The 25,226-nt window shown below is 39.5% G+C and overlaps 2 protein-coding genes and 1 long non-coding RNA gene across 13 annotated transcripts in view; 2 read left to right on the top strand and 1 right to left on the bottom strand.

Annotated features, from left to right (window-relative positions):
• Positions 1-7,288, top strand: part of LOC141376240 (uncharacterized) — a 33,822-nt gene extending 26,534 nt beyond the window's left edge. Inside the window, exons 2-4 of one of the 3 annotated variants that reach the window (XR_012385720.1) lie at positions 4,216-4,626; positions 4,766-5,441; positions 5,898-7,288. This is a non-coding gene — a long non-coding RNA (uncharacterized lncRNA). The remainder of the gene's footprint in view (positions 1-4,215; positions 4,627-4,765; positions 5,442-5,897) is intronic. The other 2 variants (XR_012385719.1, XR_012385718.1) reach the window with 2 other exon arrangements.
• si:ch211-39i22.1 overlaps positions 1-12,307 on the bottom strand; it is a 45,211-nt gene extending 32,904 nt beyond the window's left edge. For all 4 annotated transcript variants that reach the window (XM_021479062.3, XM_009305023.5, XM_009305024.5 and 1 more), the window contains exon 1: positions 12,024-12,307. In XM_021479062.3, coding sequence (XP_021334737.1) covers positions 12,024-12,087 — 64 coding nt within the window. In that variant the 5' untranslated portion in view covers positions 12,088-12,307. The remainder of the gene's footprint in view (positions 1-12,023) is intronic.
• LOC101884336 (polyprenol dehydrogenase-like) overlaps positions 11,995-25,226 on the top strand; it is a 64,922-nt gene continuing 51,690 nt past the window's right edge. For 2 of the 6 annotated variants that reach the window (XR_012385716.1, XM_068223699.2), the window contains exon 1: positions 18,227-18,663. The gene's annotated coding sequence lies outside the window, so the exon portion shown is untranslated. Of the gene's footprint in view, positions 12,353-16,039; positions 16,571-18,220; positions 18,664-25,226 lie in introns of those variants that run through there. The other 4 variants (XM_068223700.2, XM_068223701.2, XM_073913347.1 and 1 more) reach the window with 3 other exon arrangements.

The raw sequence follows: 25,226 nt of genomic DNA on the forward strand, positions 1-25,226 counted from the left end.
ACCAAATAACTTCAATGAAAATAAAATTTAAACAAATTATATATATATATATATAGCAATAATAAAAAAGTAACAGGAGGGCAAATAATTTAATCTTCAGTCATATATTTATCCATATAAAACTAAATGTATAAAGTTTATTGTGCTCTTAATCAGGATCACAGAAAATAAATCAGCAAACCCACATCCATCAGCTTTATTGTGGGCACAAAAGCTAGACTCTGTGCCGGCTGTATAAAGTCATACATCAGGTGTACAATATAACACGTCCAATGGTTGACTGATAAACACACACACACACACACACACACACACACACACACACACACACACACAATCTCACGTTTTTATGACTTTTTGAAGTGTGTTTCCAGGGAAGGGTGTGTTCACTTATTATACGATCTACAGTTATTACAGCGTATGAGGCGCACTCAAAACTATCACAATGAGGTTTATCATTAACTGGTTTACAGCTTTCCGTTTTATTTCATTTGTCAGTTTATTAAACGTGTGTTGTCAGATTCCTGAGAACAAGATCAAGATGCTTCAGAAAACAGCGACCGGCAGAGCTCTGTTCAATGCTTTAGGCAGGGCGTGGATAACAGGTCGTTTGGGAGAGATCTGGCTGCCCTAATGATCGTTTGATTCCCCCTAAAGGACATCAAAACAAGATGTATGCGGTGGTCTGCCCTTTAAAAAGTTAAGAAATAGCTCAAGCTAGATGCATAGTTTGTAATTCATCATACGCGTGCTCACGCATGGACCGTAAAAGAATAATACATGCTATCTTTTATTGGCAAACTTGTTGAATATCACAGATGTCATTGAGAACGAGACGACACTGTGCCTCAGTGGTTAGCACTGTGGCCTCACAGCAAAGAAGGTCACTGGTTTGAGTCCCAGCGGAATGAACAGCTAACTATTCTAGCACATGTTCTATGCAGCCACAACTGGTAAAAGCGTGTGATTTAGTTGCTTTGCTTTCATGTTTATGCTGATGATATTGTTTATTTTCAATTTATATGACATGTGTTATGTAGAGATTACAGATTAAATAATAATAATAATAATAAAGCAGGCAGATGTGCATTCATTCATCAGCATATGAATATGTAAATACTGTTCACTGATCTACATGCTGATATCAGTTGTTTACTGTTTATAAAATCTGCAAAACCGTCAGGAAGAACTGGAAAAACTCTGCTCAACGCGGAAATAAAGAGATTCAGTTTATTAACAATCTTGATTTTTATCAGACGCATCTTCGGTTTTAATGCAAATGCTGTGGGTTTGTGTGCACAGACAGAGCTTTGTTTTATATGTGAGTAAAGTGAGTGAAAAGACTCCACAAAACTGTGAAAAATCCAAAATACAGGAGCGAGATGAAGAGATTTAAGCAGTTTACTGACAAAAAGGCAAATGTTTGGTCTCTTATTGACCATTAGTAATGACAATAAATGAACTAATTTTAAAATATCTTCAAGAAAGGCATGTATAATGAACAAAAATGAAAAAGTGAAAGAAAAAAATCATAATAATATAGTAAATAGGAAGAAATTAAATCAAATGAAAGGTAAAAGACGAATAATAATAATTATAAAATAATAATAATAATTATTATGAAAAAAAATCCCCAAAATAAACAAATATTAAGAATAAAATGTTATAAATAAATAACATAATAAAATATTAATATAGTCAACTGAAAGGAAAGGAAATTGTAATGGAATAATAAATTATTATAAATTAATGTAATAATAAATCATTAAATAAAACAATAAAAAATTTACAAATATTTAAAATCAATACAATCATAAATAATTAACAAAATTTTAAAGTAAAAGAAGAAATGTATAATAATAATAATAATATAGTAAATTGGAAGAAATTAAAATAAATGAAAGGTACAAGATGAATAATTCTAATGCAAAAAAAAAATTCTCCCAAATATAAAGAAATATTTCACAATAAAATGTAATAAATAGATGAAAAAAATTATAATTAAACAATTAATAATAATATAAATAATAATAATATAGTAAATTGAAACCAAATGATATGAAAGAGATGAATGCATGAAAAACAATGAAATAAACAAATATAACAATAACAAAAATAATCTTTTAAACATCAAATAAATAACAAAAATTTTAAGTTTTTTAAATTGTACAATAATAATAATCATAATCATAATAATAATAATAATAAGTATTATTATCATCATAATAAAAAAAATAATAATAAGTATTATTATCATCATCATCATCATCATAATCAATAATAATAATAATTATTATTATCATTATCATCATAATAATGACAATAATCATAATAATCATGATAATAATACATTTTATAAATCAAATGATGGAAAAATATGAATGAAAAATAATAAAATGATAAAAATATTTAAAAATAATAGTATATATCTGAATTTAAAAAATAAATTACTGAATTTAAAAATATTTAGGTAAATGGTATGAAATTGTTTAAATATATAAAAATGAATAAAAGATATAAAAGATGAAAGGGTAAATATGCAAAAACACTCCAGATCAAGAATGATATTTTTAAATAAATAAATTAATAACAATAAAAATAAAAGTCAATAATTATAAGATTACCAATAAGCTAAATTGCAATAAATAAACTAAATAAAAAAACATGAAGGATTATAAACAGCAACAACAATAAACAAAATTACTTCTAGTTTACTATAGAGGCAGTAGACAGAGTGTGTGCGTGCGTATGTATGTATGTATGTATGTATGTGTGGGTTGGGGGGGTGCATGTGTGTGCAAGCATTTAGAAAAAGACATTACACAGTAGAAATGTCTGTTCAGTGTTGTAAAATGACGCACATTTATTATAAAACATCTTTAAGATCTTTTAAGTCACACTTCAGTGACTCGCAAATCAGTCTTTCATTCACACAATCACAGCACACACACACACACACACACACACACAATCTCTTTTACATGCATTTACTCTCACGTTTGTTTATTCCTGCTGTGTGCAGATTAACACACACAAAAGTGAGGACAGTGACACACCTGTCCACACACACACACACACACACACACAGACTCTCTGAATAAAGAGCGAGTCCTGCGCTGGGATAAAGCAGGAGTGCAGCAGTACAGTCCCTCGGGTGCATCAGAAACAGCCCATAATTCCAGAGTGTTGTGCGCTAGTGAAGGGTGTGTCTACATCTGGGAGCAGATTGAGTTTCTGAGACTACACCTCACTGTTTCTCACTTTACTCACTGTGTGTGTGTGTGTGTGTGTGTGTGTGTGTGTGTGTGTGTGTGTGTGTGTGTGTGTGTGTGTGTGTGTGTGTGTGTGTATGAGTGAATGTGTGAGCGCACATGAAGAGTTCAGATGCAAAATCCTCTAAACCCATCAGAGCTCTTTTCTTGTAAATGAGCATTTTCCATCAGGCTCCTCTGATTAGGTTCAGACGTTTCATTTTTAGCTGTAAGTTAAAGCTGCACAATTAATCTTAAACAGATGGCGATCTCGATTCGACCCCCTAGACGATCTTAATCCAGCATTTCTACGATTCTGTCAATCATATTTTCAAGTTCAGGAGAGAAGCAGAGGCGGCTGCACGAGTCTTTTCATTGTTTCACACACATTGCTCAGCGACATGGACACCTCCAAATGATGTTGAAAGAGTCACATACTGTATTTATAAGGTATAATTCACCTAAAAATGTCATTTTTGTCTTCATATAATGATGTATTCGCAGCCGGGAATATCACACGTGACGTGAGCTGCTGACCGTGAGCTGTTACCACAGAGAGCGCACCCTACTTAAAGGGTCATGACACCCCCACTTTCGGTTCAGGTCTATCTCAGAATTTTTTCAAAAGATGCATCATAATGGGCGGAGCTACGTGAGCAAAGGAGGAGTGGGCGTGGCCAGCAGAGGAGAAGGAGGGGAGCGAACAACTGTTGTCAGTCGGCTCACAAAATGAGACACAAATCGTGAAGAGACGCATGAGTTTAGAGTTTACAAAGCTTGAATGCAAATAAATGAACAGTTATTAATGCCCTGCAGCATTTGTTATTCGTAATTTCATACACACAACAGCAATTTATATCATTATAAAGGTTGAGCTTAAGAACATTTTGGCTTCGAGAGAACTTACCATGACCACGAAGATCCGCCTGTTTAACTCTAATGTGATATCAGTATTGTTTTACAGGGCAGAGATCTGGAGGATAACCAAAGCTTCCACCCGAAAGATCCAAACATTCATCAACACCTATCTCAGAAAGATTCTGCACATTCTCTGGCCTGCCACGATCAGTAACACCGACCCATGGAGAAGGACCAGTCAACCTCCCGTAGAAACAGAAATCTGGAAGTGAAGATGGGGTTGGATAGGGCACACCCTTCGCAAACCACCAACTAGCATCACCAGACAGGCTCTCAGATGGAACCCCCAAGGGAAGCGGGAGAGAGGCCGTCCAAGAAACACCTGGCGACGCGACCTCGACGCAGACATCACAAGGATGGGTTACACTTGGGGACAGGTAGAAAGAATGGCCCAGGACAGGAACCTCTGGAGATCTACCTTTGGCGGCCCATGCCCCGGAAGGGGTGGAGGGCATAAGTAAGTAAAGATAATGGTGTTCATATAAACACTATAAATGAGTTTATTATACTATTATAATGTACTATTATATACTATTGATTATAATTATTACTGTTGTTATTGTTATTATTATTGATTATTATATTTTGACCATCAGCCCTGCTGGTAATCTGGAGGATTTAGGCAAACACAGCAGCACGGGGATGTGTCTAAATGTGAACGAACTCCTGATAAAGGACAGCGTCCACCATTCTCCAATTCTCGTACTGCTCTCCTGACAAAAATGCTGGCTGCACATAAACCGCTTTGCTGAATCTGCCCTGACAGCATCACGGGGAAAAACATGCAACAAACCCTGTGGATCATGGAAACAAACACATACGAGCCTTCATGAACGGCTAAATACTGTGTGCTGTGGGTTCGTGTCTCACAGCTTGGCACTGGCAGGTCTGCCTTGCCTTCGGAAAGCACGTGCAGTCATGAATAATTAAGAAGCCGGCTCCTCTCATTGGATAAGAAAACTCTGCTATGAATAATAATGAGAAACCGACGCGTCATCATTGCACTTGCAGTACTGCGCTACGTCACCGATTTTGATCCGCCCAAAAATCATTTTAAACCCGGAAACTGAAATCAGCTGACAAAAGCTCAAAATTATCCAGTTTTCCCCACAATTACAGCTGACAGGAGCTAACACTGTCTAAACTGATGCTCAACACACACACATCTGTTAACATCTCAAACAAAGTACTTGAGGGTTTCGTGAACCTTTAATGTTAGACGTGTGCGCGTCTACTTTAGTGAACAGAACCTGCTTATGCTGTGAGTAACAGGTAACACAGTTGTATATAATATTCAGCTTGTGGCACAGAGTGATCGTTTGAGAGCCGCGTGTGAAAGTATGAACAGTTCTTAGCAGTGAAAATGAAACCGAAAGCGCACATCATTTCATTAATAATATTGTATTATAGAGTTTTAACTGTGACGAGTGTTTGATTTGTTTTTTCTTTCATAGCGAACTCAGTTGTGCATGAAAATAAATGTTTACAGTGTCTGTATAACTACTCCAGCCTATATAATGTGGATTTTACCAGTGAATTAAATTGTTTTATAATGCTGTCAATGACAGAGCATATATCTCAAACACAATTCAACATCAGAATTATTATACGTAGAATAGAATTATTCTTAGTAACCAGTAGACCTACACATACGATTATTATTGTTGTGTTACCATATGTTTGAGAGAAAACAATAATCTCATATTAAGCTTTATTTTACATCTACAGAATCCTGAGAAATCCTGATCTTTATTTCAAGCAAAAAAATCCAGCCTGATCTCACAAGAAAGCGTAAGTATTTTACGTTTTGCCAGTTTAGTGGCTAATTCATACGAGTTCAGTGGTATGAAATTGTATGATTTTGAAAAGGAGGCGTGGCACCTAGCCCCACCCCTAAACCCAACCGTCATTGGGTGATGAGCAAATCGTGCTAAATGGTACAAATTAGATTGTACAAATTCATACGAATAAGCCACTAAATGAAAAAGTTACGAATTGCCGTGAGATTGTGTTGAAAAAAATTGCGATTCTAATTTTAGCCAGAATCGTGCAGCTCTACTGTAGTGATGCGGTTATTAGCTGGTCAATAAAATATTTTTTTTATAAATGTCACTGTAGACAATTCTCTGTTTTTTGACAAGGTATTTTTTGTTTTGTGTCAAAATCAGCTGAATTCATTCATCCTCACCATACTCAAGGTCTCTTGATTATCCTCATAGCATCCATGTGGGATAAAACATCTGCATCTTAACTCTGTCTTTCGTGAAACGGTGTTGCCGTTTAATGTCGGATTTATTCAAAGTAATGTCGCTGCACAAAAATTGCTATGAGTTCATGCTGCACTCCCGACTGTACAGTGTGTTTTCTTCTCATAATGCTCAGAGTTTTGAGATAAGGGATGTTTCAATGCATCACCTAGCGGGTTCCACACTGGCTTCTGCATCTTGCTTATATACACGATGAACAGCAGCTACGCTAATTATTCTCTTTATTCTCTATTTTCACCTGGGGATACTCATCCCGAGGTCCTCAGATTATGCGGAGTCACTGATTGGATCCAAGACCAGCGACGAGATGATCCCAAGGATTCCATATCCGGGACCAGGCCATATCCTGAGCTGCTGCTGCGCTGATGGTCGTGGGGAGTGGAGAACATGAGTCTGATTCCAGCGACGCTCCAGGGACAGACGAGTCTTCATTGAGGCCATCTTCCTGCTTAAACCACAGCGAATGAAGTTCTGCACAAGACTTTTGGCCAGCGGAGAAATTAAAATGGTCGTGCCCAACTGAGTCTGGTTCTCAAGGTTTTTTTTCTTCACTCCCATCAGGTGAAGTTTTTTCCCCTCTCCGCTGTCGCCACTGCCTCGCATAGTTCAGGATTGGTAGAGCTACACATCGATGAATTTGCTCTTCAGTGTTTGAACTCTCAGTAATGATTAAATCACACTGAACTGAGCTAAACTGAACTGAACTGAACTTAAACACTAAAACCTGACCCACACTGTTCCAGTTACTGAACCACACTGTTCCAGTTACTGTGACCATTTATGTGAAGCTGCTTTGACACAATCTACATTGTAAAAGCGCTGTACAAATAAAGCTGAATTGAATTGAAAAAGTTTTCATTTGCCATTCACTGACAGTCAGACAGCCTCATCCAGATCATCAAACTCCGTCTTAAAATCAACAGCGTAATATGTCTGCTCATGAAGCCGGTGTATCAGTGCGCTGCTGCATTGAACACACATGATTTGATTCACGCCTTCTGATTGGTTCTCGGGATTTAGCAGCTTTTGCTGTCAAAGGCAGGTGGTGTGCGTGTGTGTGTGTATGTCTCCTCGCCGGTCCTACGCCACCAAACCCGCTCCAAGCTGGGATCGAATCGACAACCTTCCGCATGGGAGTCGGTTGCTCTAACAAAGAGGCTTAAGACCTGGCCTATAGTGTCTGTCGCTAGAGCACCTTAAGAGGTCAGAGGAGTGAGAGTTACCTGCACAGCACTAACTAGCTGGCCTCCGTTACACATGTGTTTGTGTGTGTGTGTGTGTGTGTGTGTGCTTGTGCACACAACATGTTTGTATGTAAGTTCGTGTGTGTGCTGGTTTATATGTTTGTGGGTATGTGTGTTCTACATCTGGAGCAGATTCAGTGTTCTCCTATAAGGCGTCAGTGATTCACTGTTAGCATCAGCTGCTGGTTTTCTCCCGCTCAGCTCTGCTCTGTGTTCAGCTCTGGATGAAGTCATTGAGCTCTGCTGGAACATCATGTACAAACACACACAACTATGGAGAACTCTACTCTCACACTCTCACACATGCTGATGGGGCATTTAACCCAACGCTGGGTCAACTGATCAAACAGGACCAGTTCTTTACCTAACACTGTTAGGAAATCACACCACAACAAGACAGGAAAAGAGGATTTGAAACATTTTTGGTATACAAGGTGTGTGTGTGTGTGTGTGTGTGTGTGTGTGTGTGTGTGTGTGTGTACACAAAGGTTAACTGCAATATTTCTAGTCAGTTTGACTGATTCAACAAAAAAATATTCACGCAGCACACTGTTTAACAGTGAATGGTTGTGTTTGTCCATGTTTGACCCAATGCAGACATCCCAAGTTGGGAAAATCATTTCTGGGGGATAGAGAGTTCATTTGCAGGAGGTAGCGGGAGAGTGGGTGCGTGAAGAGAGGGGGGGTGGGGGGGGTGTAGTGTGTGTGTGTGTGTGTGTGTGTGTGTGGTTGCGGGGGGAGAGATCTGGTTGAGTGAGCGACGTATCTGAGTAGGGGAGTGTGCGCGCGAGACGTACCTGAAGAGCGGTGGGGGTATGTGTTGCCAACTTTAGCAACTTTTCATACTACCCTCGCACCTTTTTTTCAAACAGCACCTAGCAACAAATTTAGCAATTTTTAACATTCATTTAGCTACTTTTAGCAATTTTTAAAAAGCGACTCAAAACTAAATCACAAGCTCAGACAGTTTTTCATAACTGTTCATTTACTGATATTTGTTAACGTGTAATTGTTGGTAATTTAGGTAACAATTAATTCTAATAGTACTATAACTATATTTTTCATACAAAATCTAAACTTACATATTTCAAATAATGCGAGAGATTAGAGACATAAAGGGCTTACACTTGCGAGATATTACGTGATGACGTCACTTATATGCAAATTAGTGTGTGACGTCATCTGGCAACATTTAGCTACTTTTCGGGCAGGCTTTAGCTACTTTTGATTGGAAAAGTAGTTGGCTACACTAGTGGGGATGAGTTGCTCGCATGACATACGATGTGACATACCTGAAAAGCGGAGAGGGTGAGTTGCGCGAGACGCGATGCAACATACCTGAAAAGTGTAGAGGGTGAGTTGCGCGCGACGCAACGTGACACCTGAAAAGCGGAGAGGGTGAGTTGCATGCGACGCGACATACCTAAAGAGCAGAGGGGGTGAGTTGCGTGCGACGTGACATACCTGAAAAGCGGAGAGGGTGAGTTGCGCACAACGCGACATACCTGGAGAGCGGAGGCGGTGAGTTGCGTGCGACGCGACATACCTGAGAAGCGGAGGGGTTGAGTTGCGCATAACGCGACATACTTAAAGAGCGGAGGGGGTGAGTTGCGCATGACGCGACATACCTAAAGAGCGGAGGGGGTGAGTTGCGCGCAATGCGGCGTGACGTACCTGAAAAGTGGAGGGGGTGAGTTGCGCATGACACGACATACCTAAAGAGCGGAGGGGGTGAGTTGCGCATGACGCGACATACCTGAAGAGTGTAGGGGGTGAGTTGCGCGCGACGCAACATACCTGGAGAGCGGAGGCGGTGAGTTGCGTGCGACGCGACATACCTGAGAAGCGGAGGGGGTGAGTTGCGCATAACGCGACATACCTAAAGAGCGGAGGGGGTGAGTTGCGCGCAATGCGGCGTGACGTACCTGAAAAGTGGAGGGGATGAGTTGCGCATGACGCGACATACCTAAAGAGCGGAGGGGGTGAGTTGCGCGCGACGTGACGTACCTGAAGAGCGGAGGAGGTGAGTTGCAAGTGACGCGATGCTACGTACCTGAAGAGCGGAGGGGGTGAGTTGTGCGCGACGCACCTAAAGAGCGGAGGGGGTGAGTTGCGCGTGACGTACCTGAAGAGTGTGTGGTGAGTTGCGCGTGACGCACCTGAAGAGCTAGGAGGGATGCGGTGAAGAGAGGGGTGTGCAACGTATTTAAGGACCGGGAAGGGGGGAGACGTGCGATTTCCAGGAGATTATCATTCATTTGCGGGCATCCGGGAGTGTCTATGCATTTGCCGGTTACTCCTGCAACTTCCAGGAGACTTGGGATGTCTGCCAATGTTGAGTTAAAACAACCCAGCATTGTTTAGAAAGAACCTGCTCTGCTGTAAATGTCTCTTGACCTGCTCTGAAATGCACATTTTAATTTCATATTTGACGAAATCTCAACTGAAACATAAAGAGGGTGGGGCCTAGAGCAGCTCCTCCCCTTTTTGAAAACAGCCAATAGTGTTTAGTTTTCCTCACAGCTCTGCCAGTGAGAGCAGTTGAGCTTAAGCGCATCATGAGAAGAGGGCGGGGCATGTTATACACCAGAGAGCATTTGATTGGTCAGAAGATTTGATAAGAAACTGAAGTATGAGGCGATGTCTGTAGCTCTGAATGTGCCGGGTTGTTCAGCACAGAAAACCACGTGTCACTCATGTTCTACAGATGACTGCATGGTTAAATATAATACATATGTTTGTCAAACCTGAGCTACACATGGACAAACATCCACTGGGTTAAAATTTTTAATTTAAAAAAATCAACCCAACAGTTGTCCATGTTTGACCCACCATTGAGTTGATCTGTGTTTCTGTCAGAAAGCTTTAACACTGAAGCTTAATAATGAATTGAGCAACAAGTGTGTGAAGACCCAGAACACAGAACATGTGTAAATTCATAAGTATAACTTCTTCTTACAAAAAAGGCTTAGTTGTTGGGTCAAATATGGACTTGGGTCAAATTGACAATAATGAGTCGAATATGAACAAACCCAACTTCTTTAGTATTACAATTCAGAATACACCTTTTAACCAATGCTTGTGTTTCTCCATATTTGACCCAACATTGGGTTCCAACAGCATGACACCCATAATGCTCACACATGCAGTCATATCTGGGTTATAATATTATTACAGTCTTTTGTTTTAACATGTGAGCTGCACTCTAAAGACTCTGGTGTTGTTTTAACATAACATAGGGTGAAATATTGAAACACCCATTAAATGTTTTTTTTTTATTATTTATTTAAAAATGTAAAAAAAAAAAAAAAAACTCTTTAACCCAACTGCCACTTTTTAACCCAAAAGGAGTGTTTAACCCAACATTGGGTTAAATCAAAGCACTCTTTTTTTAGTCAACTTATAATATTCAGGCATAAGTCTTTAGTGAGCTGAACACACTGAGTTGTTTCACAAAGTTGGGTATACGCAAACATTGGGTTAATTTTTTTTTTCAGTTAAAATTAAATTATACTTTTAACACATCAATTGGGCCTAGTCGCCACAACATTAGAATAAAACAACCCAGCGTTTTAATAATATATAAATATAATATGTAGTCAAGTTATAATATACACTCATGATATTCTTTTGTTGAAAAAACAAAGTGACACTCTGAGTTGTTTTAACCCAAAGTTGGGGCAAATTCTGACACACCCAAACATGCATTAATTTTTTCAATTAAATTTAAATGACACTTATTAACCCACTGAATAGGAGTAACTGACGCATCGTTAGAAAAAACAACCCAACAGCATTATTATTTAGCCATCTTACATTATAAAGTCATGAATACAGTCATAAAAGTCTTTTGTTTCAAACGTTAGCTGCACTCTGGCTTGTTTTAACCCAAAGTTGTGTCAGAAGATGACACGCCCAAACTTTGGGTTAATTATTTATTTATTTTTTTTGCAATTAAATTTGAATTACAAAAAAATAACCAAACGATTGAGGATATTTGACGTGACATTAGAATAAAACTACCCAGTATTTCTTATAGATTCAATTTATAATACACAGTCGGTCATAATAGATTATAATAGCCCTTTTGTTTCCAGCATGTGAGCTGCACTCTAAAGGAACACCGGGTTGATTTAACCCAACTTTGATGAACAAAAACTCGATATCGTTCGGTTTATATTTACATTTTAATTTAATTATCACTTTTTAACTCAAGCGTTGAATTGTCCATATTTGACCCAACACTGTGTTAAAACAGCCCAGCGTTTTACAAGCACACATGCTTATATTTTCATTTGTCTCAACATTTGTCTCGTATGTTCGATGATGAAGCAAAGTCTTACCTTGCGTTCTGACTCCAGTCATTAGTAAACTTCCCAAAAGCAGAATCCACAAGTGTGACATCATTGTGTCCTGAATGGAGCTGAGCTGAACAAGTTCGAAATCACGACCTACTTTAATGTACTTTTCTGTCTTTCTTTTCTTTTTTAAAGTGACGGCTTTGAGCACGCGTGGATGTGTGTGTGTGTTTCTCTGTGTGTGTGTGTGTATGTGTGTTCGCACGCATGCATGCAGTAGTGTGCAGTCTTTTGTTGTCCAGCTCTTCTGGATCCCGGGCTTCAGCGCCGCCCACAATCAGACGGAGATCCAGAGGCAGAAACTCGCAGGATGCGTGAGCGCACAGAAAATAACCATACACTGCTAAAACACACACACACACACACACACACACACACACACACACACACATGCATGCGGGCTTCCCTCATTCTGATCAGACCCAATGTTCTGACGTTTTATCCTGCCCGTCAGATTATGCTACCAACACTATTTGAATGGTTATGATGTGGGTTAGGGCGACATTAAAGCCTCCGGTACACAATGTAACAGCACATTTCACCATCAAAATGCCTATAGTTTTAATGGGAGGTCGGAAAATCTGACAGGGTAGGACACCAGCATAAGACCGTCTAAAGTTCTTGTTTACCCCTTGATACAACATTGATACAACGTTCAGTGTTATCACAAATGAAAAAGTACAATAGCAATTCACATACTATAGGAAAGTACTTGCATTAATCTGCTGTGGTTATTTTATAGTTGCTATGGTAACAAAGAAATAATCTTATGTGATCTATTGGTGTGATTCTGTAGTTGCTATGGTAACACAACAACTGTAGTAATATAAACAAAATGCCTATACTAAATGGGTATATTATGTACTACAATACAGTTTACTGTAGTAAATATTAAAGTATACTGCACTATGATAAGTTTGTCTGTCGACTATAGCTGTAGCGTGAGTTGTAAATACTGCAATGAATACATATATTTCTTATAACACACTACTCTATGGTATGGTTCAAAAGTACTATAATCTTTACTATATTGTTTAATGCATATCGCTGAAAACATTCCACCTTTAAAAATCACTAAAGCAATTTACAGTAAGAGTGCTTCCCAACCATGAAAAAACATTGAGACAATAATTAATGCAATCCAAAATACTACAGTAATGTTAATCTATTGTGGTGATTCTACAGTTGCTATGGTAACACAAGAACTATAGTAATCTATTTGTTGTGGCAATTCTATAGTTGTTATGGTAACACAAGAACTACAGTAATCGATGTATTGTGGTGATTCTATAGTTGCTATGGCAACACAGGAACTAAAGTAAACGGTCTGTTGTGGTGATTATATAGTTGCTATAGTAACACAAGAACTACAGTAATCGATCTATTGTGGTGATTCTATTGTTGCTATGGTAACACAAGAACTACAGTAATCGATCTATTGTGGTGATTCTATTGTTGCTATGGTAACACAAGAACTATAGTAATCGATCTATTGTGGTGATTACACAATTGCTATGGTAACACAAGAATGATAGTAATTGATCTGTTGTGGCAGTTCTATAGTTGCTATGGTAACACAAAAACGATAGTAATCGATCTGTTTTATCAATTCTAGTTGCTATGGTAACAACAATTATCACACTGTAGTGTTCCACCCCTGCTGACAAATCCAGCTTAAACCAGCCTAAGTTGGTTGGCTGGTTTTAGCTGGCCAACCAGCCTGGTTTTAGAGGGGTTTTGGCCACTTCCAGGCTGGTTTCTAGCCATTTCCAGCCTGGTCTTAGCTGGTCAGGTTGGGAGATGACCAGCTAAAACCAGCCTAGCCAAGCTGGGAGTCCAGTCATAACCAGCTACATCCAGCTTAAACCAGACTGGTCAAGCTGGTTTTAGCTGGATTTGGCTGGTCATTTTCCAGCCTGACCAGTTAAGACCAGGCTGGAAATGGCTGGAAACCAGCCAGGAAATGGACAAAACCCCTCTAAAACCAGGCTGGTCGACTAGCTAAAACCAGCTAACCATCCTAGGCTGGTTTAAGCTGGATTTTTTCAGCAGGGACAACTATTATACTATATAGTATGTGTTATACTACAGTATTTATTACAGTTTATTAGTTCACTCTACAGCAGTAGCATTAAGAGTTGTAAATACTATAATATATACACAGTGTAGTGTATTTCCAAAACACTAGTAACTATGCACTAAGAGTGTTGTTGGTCCATCTGCTGATGTGGCTTCTCTTTATAAGTTTTTTTCGATGTAGTTTGACCTCCATGAAGGACAAAAAAACCTCCCCAACCCCCAGACTCATGTTAGCTCAATGTTTGCGACTCGTTAAGTGGGAACTTCCCCAGAACGGTCGTGTTGTAATAGCTAGTGTGCGCCCTGCCTAGGCATCATGAGTGTGCAGTTTGTGCCCAGAGGCTCATTCATTCATTCAGCCGTGGTTTTGCTCCTGAACTTGAGCCGCCCAGCGGGGGGAAACGCGAAGAAACGCGTCCGAACAAATCACTCCGGTTCAGGAGTTAAATATCAGATCTGACTGCAGGCGAGCACTGTGACGCGCGCCTTCTGAACAGCAGTACTGTGGTAAATCTCTGTTTACATGGGTAACGCATCAGAAGGGCGCGGCAGATCCTACAACGTCAGTAGTAAACGACAGCTGTTGGGTTGTTTCCCACCATTATAAAATAAGTAGACACTTTAGGATTTATGAAATGTATGCTATGGAAATCTGATATAGGCTATGCAAGTTACATATATGACAAACAAGTTATTTGGAATATATATTATAGGATTTCACCTAAATAAAATGTCATATATGCAACATATATATCAAAATGTTGCAAATTTTACTATTTATATATTTCTTTTCAACTTTTTTCAACCAGTGAAACTACAAATATATCCTCAAATTTATAAGCTATGATTCATATATGATCATATTTACAAATATAGCTAATATCCCTGCTGAAAAATCCAGCTTAAACCAGCCTAGGCTGGTTGGCTGGTTTTAGCTGGTCGAAAAGGCTGGTTTTAGAGGGGTTTTGGCCCAGTCCAGGCTGGTTTCCAGCCATTTCCAGCCTGGTCTTAGCTGGTCAGGCTGGGAGATGACCAGCTAAAACCAGCTTGACCAGCCTAGCCAAGCTGGGAGTCCAGCCAAAACCAGCTATATCCAGCTTAAACCAGGCTGGTCAAGCTGGTTTTAGTTGGATTTAGCTTGTCATTTTCCACCCTGACCAGCTAAGACCAGGCTGGAAATGGCTGGAAACCAGCCTGGAAATGGCCAAAACCCCTCTAAAACCAGGCTGGTCGACCAGCTAAAACCAGTCAACCAGCCTAGGCTGGTTTAAGCTGGACTTTTCTGCAGGGATATTTGCATATTTTAATTCCAATGGTTGAAAAAAAGGTATATAGTGAACAATTTTGCTATATTTTGACATATATGCATTTTATTTATGCAATTTATTTTGTATTCATGAAATCTGTTCATGATCATGAATATGTTTCCATGCATCAGAATTTTTCAATTCACTTCATCTTCATTTCTCCAGCACTTTTACAATGTAGATTGAGTCGCAGCAGCTGAACACAGAAGTTCTATAGTCAACTGAAACTGTCAGTCCAGTGTTCAGAGTTGAAGTTCAGTTGAGTTCAGCTCAGTGTGGTTTAATATTCACTGCTAAAAGTCCAAACACTGAAGAGCAAATCCAGCCATGCGCAGCTCCACAAGTCCTACTTGAATTGAACAGAATTAAATATGCACTTTAAAATTGCTGGGTTGTTTTAACACAGTGTTGGGTCAAATATGGACAACTCAACGGCTGGGTTAAAAAGGATAATTAAATTAAATTGTAAATATTAACCGAATGATAAAGGGTTTTATTAATCAAAGTTGGGTTAAAACAACGTGATACAAACAAGGCAATGGAGCACAGCACATGGGGACGACCACATGACACAAACACAGGAGTCTGACATTACCCCCCCCCCCCTCTTTGAAGGCACGACCTCGCTCCTTTAATGCAAAAGACAAGAGAAGAAAATGATGGAAAGGAGGAGGCCAGGGGGGAATTTTTAGGAGGGAGGAGCCATGAAGTTAGCTTGAGCCGGAGACACAGGACTCAGGACACAGCCAGGAGGACAGCCCAGGGTGAAGTTGACAGAGGGCGGAGGAGTGGTCGCTGACTCCAGGGGGCGGACCACAAGAGACGCCTCAGCTGGAGGTGGAGAGCCGCATGGCGAAGGTGACGTCGAGGTCCAAGAGGGCTGAGGTGGAGCGGACTGCTCACCCGCCTGAAGCAATGACACAGGTTTGGAAGCCTGCATTGGAGCCAGAGCGACAGAGGACCAAGGCGGAGGAGTTCAGAGGTGGAGGCAGAGTGACAACTGACCAAGGCGGTGCTGGGGGGACGAGGGAGCCTGGCAGAGCTGGTGGGCGGACGGGCCATCGAGGAGACAAGGGAGGAGAGAGCCAACGACGTTGACCACAACGATGGGGTTCTGGTCTGGTGAAGAATGGTTCCAGAAGGCAGGTAAGACAAAAATAAAAGCTACAGGGTGAGAATGTGGTAAAATCTGAAACATGGTAAAAATCAGGCGAGGGTTTTTCTCTTTCTGGATTGATTTAGAAAATTGTTAGTTGGGTTTGGGGAAGTGGGTGGGCGGGTAAATCAATAAAATTGGTTGGGTGTAGTGAAGGAGGAGGGTGGGTCAGTCGATTGGTCGGTCTGTCAGTCAGTCAGTCAACAGCGGCTTTTGGTGGGTTTATGCAAGAATAGCAGGCGTGAATGGCACTTGCGAGAGAAATTTGAGATATGAAAAAGCATACACACTGACCTCTCGTGGATTCGCGAAAACAAAAACTGCAAAAAATAAAAATAAAAAAACGTATCTCCTGGCACATATTCCGTGGTCTCCAGAAATGTATATAGAGGTACATTTTCAGAATGAGCCCGGATTGAAGTGACTTTAAATCAGAATTTGCCAGGCATATGAATGATTTTGAGGTTTTGTTGCTTATGCAAGTTTTAGGAACAGTAAATAATAACTGGACTTCTAGTTGATCATTTTGTATCAGAAGTGGCTTATGTGAAAGGCAAAGGCCTCTAGATTATGAATCCAAGATTCTTTGTGTTCATCTTCAAAGCCTCCTTCTTGATGTTGATCATCCACTCTGTAGATCTCTCGCACACCCCCATACTGAATGTGGACCCTGAACCATGATTTCTCTTTCACCAAACTTGACTGATTTCTATGAGAATCTTAGCTCCATGCTGGTTCCAGTAGGTCTTCTGTAGTATTGGTGATGATTGGTGCAGATCAACAGATGATTCAACAGAGAAATCCACCTTCTGACACTTTTACACATCATCAACTAGAAGTCAAGTTATAATGTGCAGCTCTTACAACTGAAATCTAACACCAGACTTTTGTCAGGTGTACACATATATACAATATAAAGAGCTGTTTGAAGTTCCATCTGATAATTACACTGTTGTGTTCAAAACTTGTGCCATAATTTTTATCTTTAAATAAATAAATAAATAAATAAATAAATGTTTGATTAGGGAAAAGATAGCACTGATAAACCGACAATTTGCCCTCCAAATATGCATTTTAGAGTCCAATGCAAACTTAGACATTCATTCATTCATTCATTTTTTTTGGTTAAGTCCCTTTATTAATCTGGGGTTGCCACAGCGGAATGAACCGCCAGTTTTTATGCAGAGGATGCCCTTCCAGCCGCAACCCATTTCTGGGAAACAACCAAACACACTTATTCACACTCATACACTACGGACAATTTAGCCTACCCAATTCCCCTATAGCGCATGTGTTTGGACTGTGGGGGAAACCGGAGCACCCGGAGAAAACCTACGCCAACACAGGGAGAACATGCAAACTCCACACAGAAACACCAAATGACCCAGCCCAGGCTCGAACCAGCAACCTTCTTGCTGTGAGGCGACAGGTTACCTACTGCACCACTGCGTGGCCTCAAACTTAGACATTGTCAATAAAACTAATTTTATCCTATAGCATGTTTTAGAAAAATAAAATAAAATTAAGCTAATTAAATGACCCTATAGCTTCTACAATAGTTTGAGTGAAAATTGTTCTGCATAAATGTTTAACTGCAGCTGAACTGACCATGAAAACAAGATAAAAACCAACAAATGTGCGCATACACGTCACTGTGTGTGTGTGTGTGTGTGTGTGTGTGTGTGTGTGTGTGTGTGTGTGTGTGTGTGTGTGTTTCCATCAATGAGGATCACCCCCCTGCCCCCCTCCCCTCACACTGAGCCTGAATGGACAGCTCCATCCGCTGAAGTTGAGCAGCAGAATCAACCTGTTCCACCGCGGAGCACCATCAGACCCGCGGCCGCTGCTGGATCTCCCGCCGGGAATGAGTGCAGCTCCGCGGGCTCCGCTGCAGCATCTTCCGCGCTCCCGCTGACATGCAGTCGCTCATCTCTCCGGTCACCAAAGCCGTGCTCGTGGCGCTCTTCATTTTCGCCATTCTGCTGATCCTGTACGTGATCCTGTGGTACATATGCAGAGACGTGGACTGCGATCACGGCATCTGATCGGTGAGCTGCGGATCCGCGGAGTCAGGGTGACCCCGGTGAGTCCGTCTGGATGCCCTTCATTCATGCATTCACACTCACACACGCACGCACACGGCGTATCGATATCACGCCGACTGTGTGATACAACACCATCTGTGATAAAATGTGTGCGTTATATCTGTGACAGCTCAGTGTAGTAGACGCGTATTGATGGATGTGTGGCACTCTACAATCACTCCACGCATCATGAGATGTTACGACGCGCAAAGTGAGCGTTTCATATGCGGGACAATTAGTTCGCTATTTAATGCATGTAAACCGAACACATTTTCACTCTTAAACACGTGCTGGGTTGTATATCAAGCCAATGCTGGGTCAAATGCACAATCCCAGTGACTCCACGGATCATCAGATGGTTCATTGCGACGCGCGAAGGCAACGTTTTATATGCGGGAAAATTAGTTCGCTGTTTAATGCATGTAAACCGAACACACTTTTCACTCTTAAACACATGCTGGGTTGCATTAACACAATGCTGGGTCAAATGCACAAACCCAATGACTCCACGGATCATTAAATGTTTAGACTGAACGTTTTAAATGCGGGAAATAATTAGTTTGCTACTGTATATACGAACACATTTTACACTCTAAGCACATGCTGGGTTGAATTAACACGATGTTGGCTCAAATGCACAAACCCAAAGAGTTGGTTTTTTTTTTATTGATAATAATAATATTTTTTTAAACACGATTGTCCCAAAGTTGGGTTAATACAATGCAGTATTTTATAGTGTTATTTTTATCTGAGAATGGTATTAATAATAAACCAAAAATCCTCTGCAGAGAATGCTGATGAATTAGTTACAGACTCTAGCCTTAAAACAAGGTGTAATGATAAGATCAGAGCTTATACAGGTGAAAGAATCTGCTTATGGTAATGTTCATGCATGCTGATTGCGGTAATAGTGACTAAAACTAAACTCTGGCGCATTATCATGCATGCATAAAAAAGGTTCTGGGACATTTGCTTTCCAAAGATGCATCTGAAAGATGTTAGCTACTTCAGCACACTCTCATTCATTCATTTTCTTGTCGGCTTAGTTCCTTTTTTAATCCAGGGTAGCCACAGCGGAATGAACCGCCAACTTATCCAGCACATTTTTACAAAGCGGATGCCCTTCCAGCCGCAACCCATCTCTGGGAAACATCCACACACACACACACACACACACACTTACACTACGGACAATTTAGCCTACCCAATTCACCTGTACCGCATGTGTTTGGACTGTGGGGGAAACCGGAGCACCCGGTGGAAACCTACACCAGCGCAGGGAGAACATGCAAACTCCTTCAGCGGACTCTCTCACTAATTATTTGATGCTAAAATCTTAAGGTGCCTCTCAGTCTCCTGTTGTTTGTTGCATTCATTCACGAGCTCTCCATTGAAAAGTCTGACCGCAGCTTTGCAGCAGGTTTTCTCTGCGCTTGTTTTAAGCTGTTCATTCCTGCAGCTCTCCCACCTGAAAGTACCACAGTAAACTCTGTAGCATTTTGAACCATATACTATAGTGACGTGTAATGTATTCACAGTGCTCAGCATAACTGAGTAGAGCCCGTTTTGAAATGAACATGCTTATCCATTTCCCAGTGAATTTATGTATTTAGGTGCATTTAAACAAAACAGATTTATTAAGCAGATATCTTTATTAAAATAACAGTTTAGTCGCCAAACATATTTAATAATTGAAAGATAATACAATTAAATTCAAGAAAAAGCTAAACATAATTTTCCCTTTTTTTATTTCTTGATTTTTCCTTTTATTAAATTTGTATTTAATATTTTTCTATAACGTATGCATTCGGTTGTACTAGTTTTTGGACCATTTTCGTGAGTTATTTAGATAGATAAGTTCAAGATTTGGCTTCAGCGCTGACTAATTTAATGCATATACACACATTTAATAATCTATAGCTTAAAAATATGAATTTAAAGTAAGATTTGTGAGGGGTGTACTTATATATGCTGAGCTCTGTATGTTTTGAAACTCTTTGTTAATGAAATCATACTTCAGTATTATCTATACTCTAAAAATGCTGGGATGTTTTAACCAAATGTTGGTTTGAATATGGACAAACCCAACCACTGGGTTTAAAAGTGCAATTAAAATCTAATTGAAAAAGATTGCTTAATGTTGGGTTAAAACAAGACAGCATTTTTACCACTGTACTGTACTGTACTGTAGCACACTCAAAAATGAAGGGTTGTTTTACTCAACATTGGGTCAAATATGGACAAACCTGTTAGGTAAAAAAGTCCAATTAAAATTTTTATAATAAAAAAACATTGTTCATATTTGACCCAATGCTGAGTTAAAACACTATTACAGTGTTTACCCTATTATACTGTATATACTTTAGTGTTCAGTAAAGTAAACTGTAGTCATTATTAGGGCCAGAAGGAATCTACAGACGTTTTATGCTATGTCTGCTGAGAGTTTTGGCAAAAATCTGCAGATTTCTGAGAAATTATCTTAACTAAAACCTTAATATATGAAATAAAACGTAATACTTTTTAACTTTTATTTAATGTTTAAAATGCAAATCCAATTAGATTCACTTTATTTGGTAAACAAAGCAAGCCTCTCTTTAATGCCTCTACTAAAAGACAGAAAATAGCACTACACACTCTGCATTGTGCATAAATCAGATGAACATTTTCATAATAGTCAATAATATTCCTGAAATTAATTTATAAACTGAATAAAAATAGATTTACACACATTTACTCAAGTAAATAAACAGAATTAATGATGGGCTAAAAATCGGTGGAATTCTGCGCGCGCAGATTCCGTGTGGGCCGAGTCATTATATAGTAATTTGTCTATACTACTGCAGTTGTTATGTTACCATAGCAACTATAGTGCCACCACAATAAATGAATCCATACACTTTATTATACTCTAAAAATGCTGGGTTGTTGTAACCCAACACTGAATCAAACATGAACAAACCCAACAGCTGGGTTAATTTTTTGATTAAATTTAAATTACATTGTTTTAACCTAATGTTGGCGATGCTGTGGCGCAGTAGGTAGTGCTGTCGCCTCCCTGTGTTGGCGTGGGTTTCCTCCGAGTGCTCCGTTTTCCCCCACAGTCCAAACACATGCGCTATAGGGGAATTGATCAACTAAACTGGCCGTAGTGTATGAGTGAGTGTGTGTGTGTGTGTGTGTGTGAATGAATGATTGTGTGTGGGTGTTTCCCAGTTCTGGGTTGCTGCTGGAAGGTCATCTGCTGCTTGAAACATGTGCGAAATAGTTGGTGGTTCATTCCGCTGTGGCGACACCTGATGAATAAAGAGACTAAGCCGAAGGAAAATAAATGAATGAATGATTTCTTGTGTTACCATAGCAACTATAGAACCGCCATACATGTTAAAATACTGGGCTGTTGTAATCCAACGTTGGGTCAAATATGGAGAAACTGTAATCTGTTAAACATCATGTGGGAAATATTTAAAAAAGAAAAAAATTAAAAGGAGGGCTAATAATTCTGACTTGAGCTGTATATATTTTTAAATTAGACACACATCTGATGCTTGTATTTGCAGCAGCTCCACGTCCACAACTTCACACATTGGGTTAAATTAGGCTGTTCAGTCTCCGTGTTCAGTCCTTTACTTCCACTGTATCTGTTCAGCTGAGGGAACAGAACCAACCCCTTGATATCAGACACATCGATATTCCAAGATGGCTGCGCTCTAGCTCTAAAAGCTACTGTAAAACCAGTTGGGTTTAAACATCTAATTTAAAATTAATTTGAGAACTGTTCAGATTTGAGTTTGGGTTCATTTTTTTCAATTAAATTCATTCATTTTCTTGTCGGCTTAGTTCTTTTATTAATCTGGGTTCGCCACAGTGGAATAAACTGCCAACTTATCCAGCACATGTTTTACGCAGCGAATATCCTTTCAACTGCAACCCATCTCTGGGAAACATCCATACACTCTCATTCACACTCATACACTACGGACAATTTAGCCTACACAATTCACCTGTACCGCATGTGTTTGAACTGTGGGGGAAACCGGAGCACCCGGAGGAAACCCACGCCAACACAGGGAGAACATGCAAACTCCACACAGAAACACCAACTGACCCAGCCGAGACTCAAACCAGCGACTTTCTTGCTGTGAGGCGACAGCGCTACCTACTGCGCCACTGTGTCGCCCTAAATTAAATTTAAATGAAAACTTCTAACCCAACGGTTGTGTTTGTCCATATTTGACTACCAATCCAACCCAGGATTTGTTAAAGCGCAGTATGGTTCATAAACAAATGACTATAGTATTACTGTAGTATTGTTCATGTGTCCGAGACTGGGGAAGACAGACAGCGTGTCGAGGGGTTTCTGTGAACAACATCTTAATTTAATCCTTAAGCATATCTTAAATCTGTGGGCTAATTGAGCCTCTAAACTCGGAGTGAAGCATGCATATCTCCAGCTCTCCATGCACACATTATTGGGCAGAACGGCCGATGCGGGATGTGAAGGAGAACCCAAGGGCAGCAGCTCATGTGCAGCACTGCAGTGTGTTTGAGAGCAGACTGTTGAACTCTTCTCAGCGGGGTTACAAACGCAGATCTGCACTAATTATCACGCTCACTTATGCATTTACACCAGTCGCGCTGCTGAAGCTCAGCCTGATGACAAAAACACTGCGGCGTTTCACAGTAAATTTACTATACATGATTTCCTGTGGTAAGCACACTCTGAAAAATGGAGTGAGATGAGAGAAAAATGACGGTTTTGGATTATAGTCTGTTTTATTTAATTTGGCTTGAACAAAAAGCTAACTCCTTAATAAAAAACTCACATACATAAAAACGGTGTAGCACTGAATATTTCTCTTCATGTAGTCACACGACACAAACTGCTGGCACAAACTGTAATGCATGCTTTAGCTTTTACTAGGGCTGTCAAATGATTAAAAAATTAAGGTAATTAGTCACACTAATTATTAATTACTTATCACGAAACACATTTATTTTAAAAAAAGGTCCCACTTTATATTGTGTCCTTAACTAATATGTACTTACATAGGAACTAATAGTCTGTTACAATGTACTTATTGTGTAAATAAATGCATTTACTGTGTACTTATGCTTGATTAAATGCTTGTATGTAATTAACTTTTGTAATTACATTTGTAAATACACTGTTGGCCATCCCTTACACCTTAACCCACCCTTAAACCTACCCACACCACCAAACCTGTCCATAACCCAACCACTATCCCAACTCAAAAGCACCACAAGTGTTCTCAAATACATTATAAACACAGTAAGTACATTGTATTTATTTTTTTGATGTCAGTACATAGTAGTTTAGGACACTTAATATAAAGTGGGACCAAAAACAAAACAAGTATTTATTACAGAAATAAAAACACAGGCATGTAAGCGCTAGGGATGGGCGATACCACAATTTATAAATTCTGTACGATACCGATAATTTTTGTTAAACACCGATATCGATACCACTTATTTAAAATATTAATGCAATTTTTAAAAATAATGTGAATTAAAAACAATCATTACATGTAAATATACAGTATATACTGTAGTGTGTGTGCCTGATATATACATACACGCACATACCTCCATATTGTATACACACACTGCATACACATACATGAAAGTGAGGGCCGGGGGGGTTCGCTCACTATTCTGCTGCCCTGAACACCTGTCGGCCACAACAGGAAATCTAAAAAAACTGCAACTGCGTTATTTGCATCAATTTTTTAACGCATTAAATATTTCTAATTAATCACGTGCGTTAACGCGCTAATTTTGACAGCCCTAGTCTTTACTACAGCAAACTGTGGTGTATTATAGTGTTATATACCCTATAGTTATTACATAGGTTATTTGTTGATATTACTATATTTATTGTGCTGCCATAGCAACTGTAGAATCACCAAAACAGATCGATTAATATCATCCTTGAGTTACTATAGCAACTATAGAATCAACACAACAGATCAATTAATGTAGGTCTTGTGTTAACAACAGCAACTGTAGAATTACCACAACAGATTGATTAATAATAATTGTTGTGTTACCATAGCAACTATAGACTCACCACAACAGATTGATAATATAGTGGCTCTGTTTCCATAGCAACTATAGAATCACCACAACAGATTGATAATATAGTGGCTCTGTTTCCATAGCAACTATAGACTCACCACAACAGATTGATAATATAGTGGCTCTGTTTCCATAGCAACTATAGACTCACCACAACAGATTGATAATATAGTGGCTCTGTTTCCATAGCAACTATAGACTCACCACAACAGATTGATAATATAGTGGCTCTGTTTCCATAGCAACTATAGAATCACCACAACAGATCGATTATTGTAGTTCATGTGTTACCATAGCAACTATAGAATCACCACAACAGATCAATTAATATAGTTGTTTTGTTACCATAGCAACCATTGAATCACTACAATAGATCAAAAAACGATTCCTTTGTTACCATAGCAACTATACAATCACCACAACAGATCAATTAAGATAGTTCTTGTGTTACCATAGCAACTAT

This window comes from Danio rerio, chromosome 9 (genome assembly GCF_049306965.1).
Source record: "Danio rerio strain Tuebingen ecotype United States chromosome 9, GRCz12tu, whole genome shotgun sequence".
Classification (NCBI taxonomy): domain Eukaryota; kingdom Metazoa; phylum Chordata; class Actinopteri; order Cypriniformes; family Danionidae; genus Danio; species Danio rerio.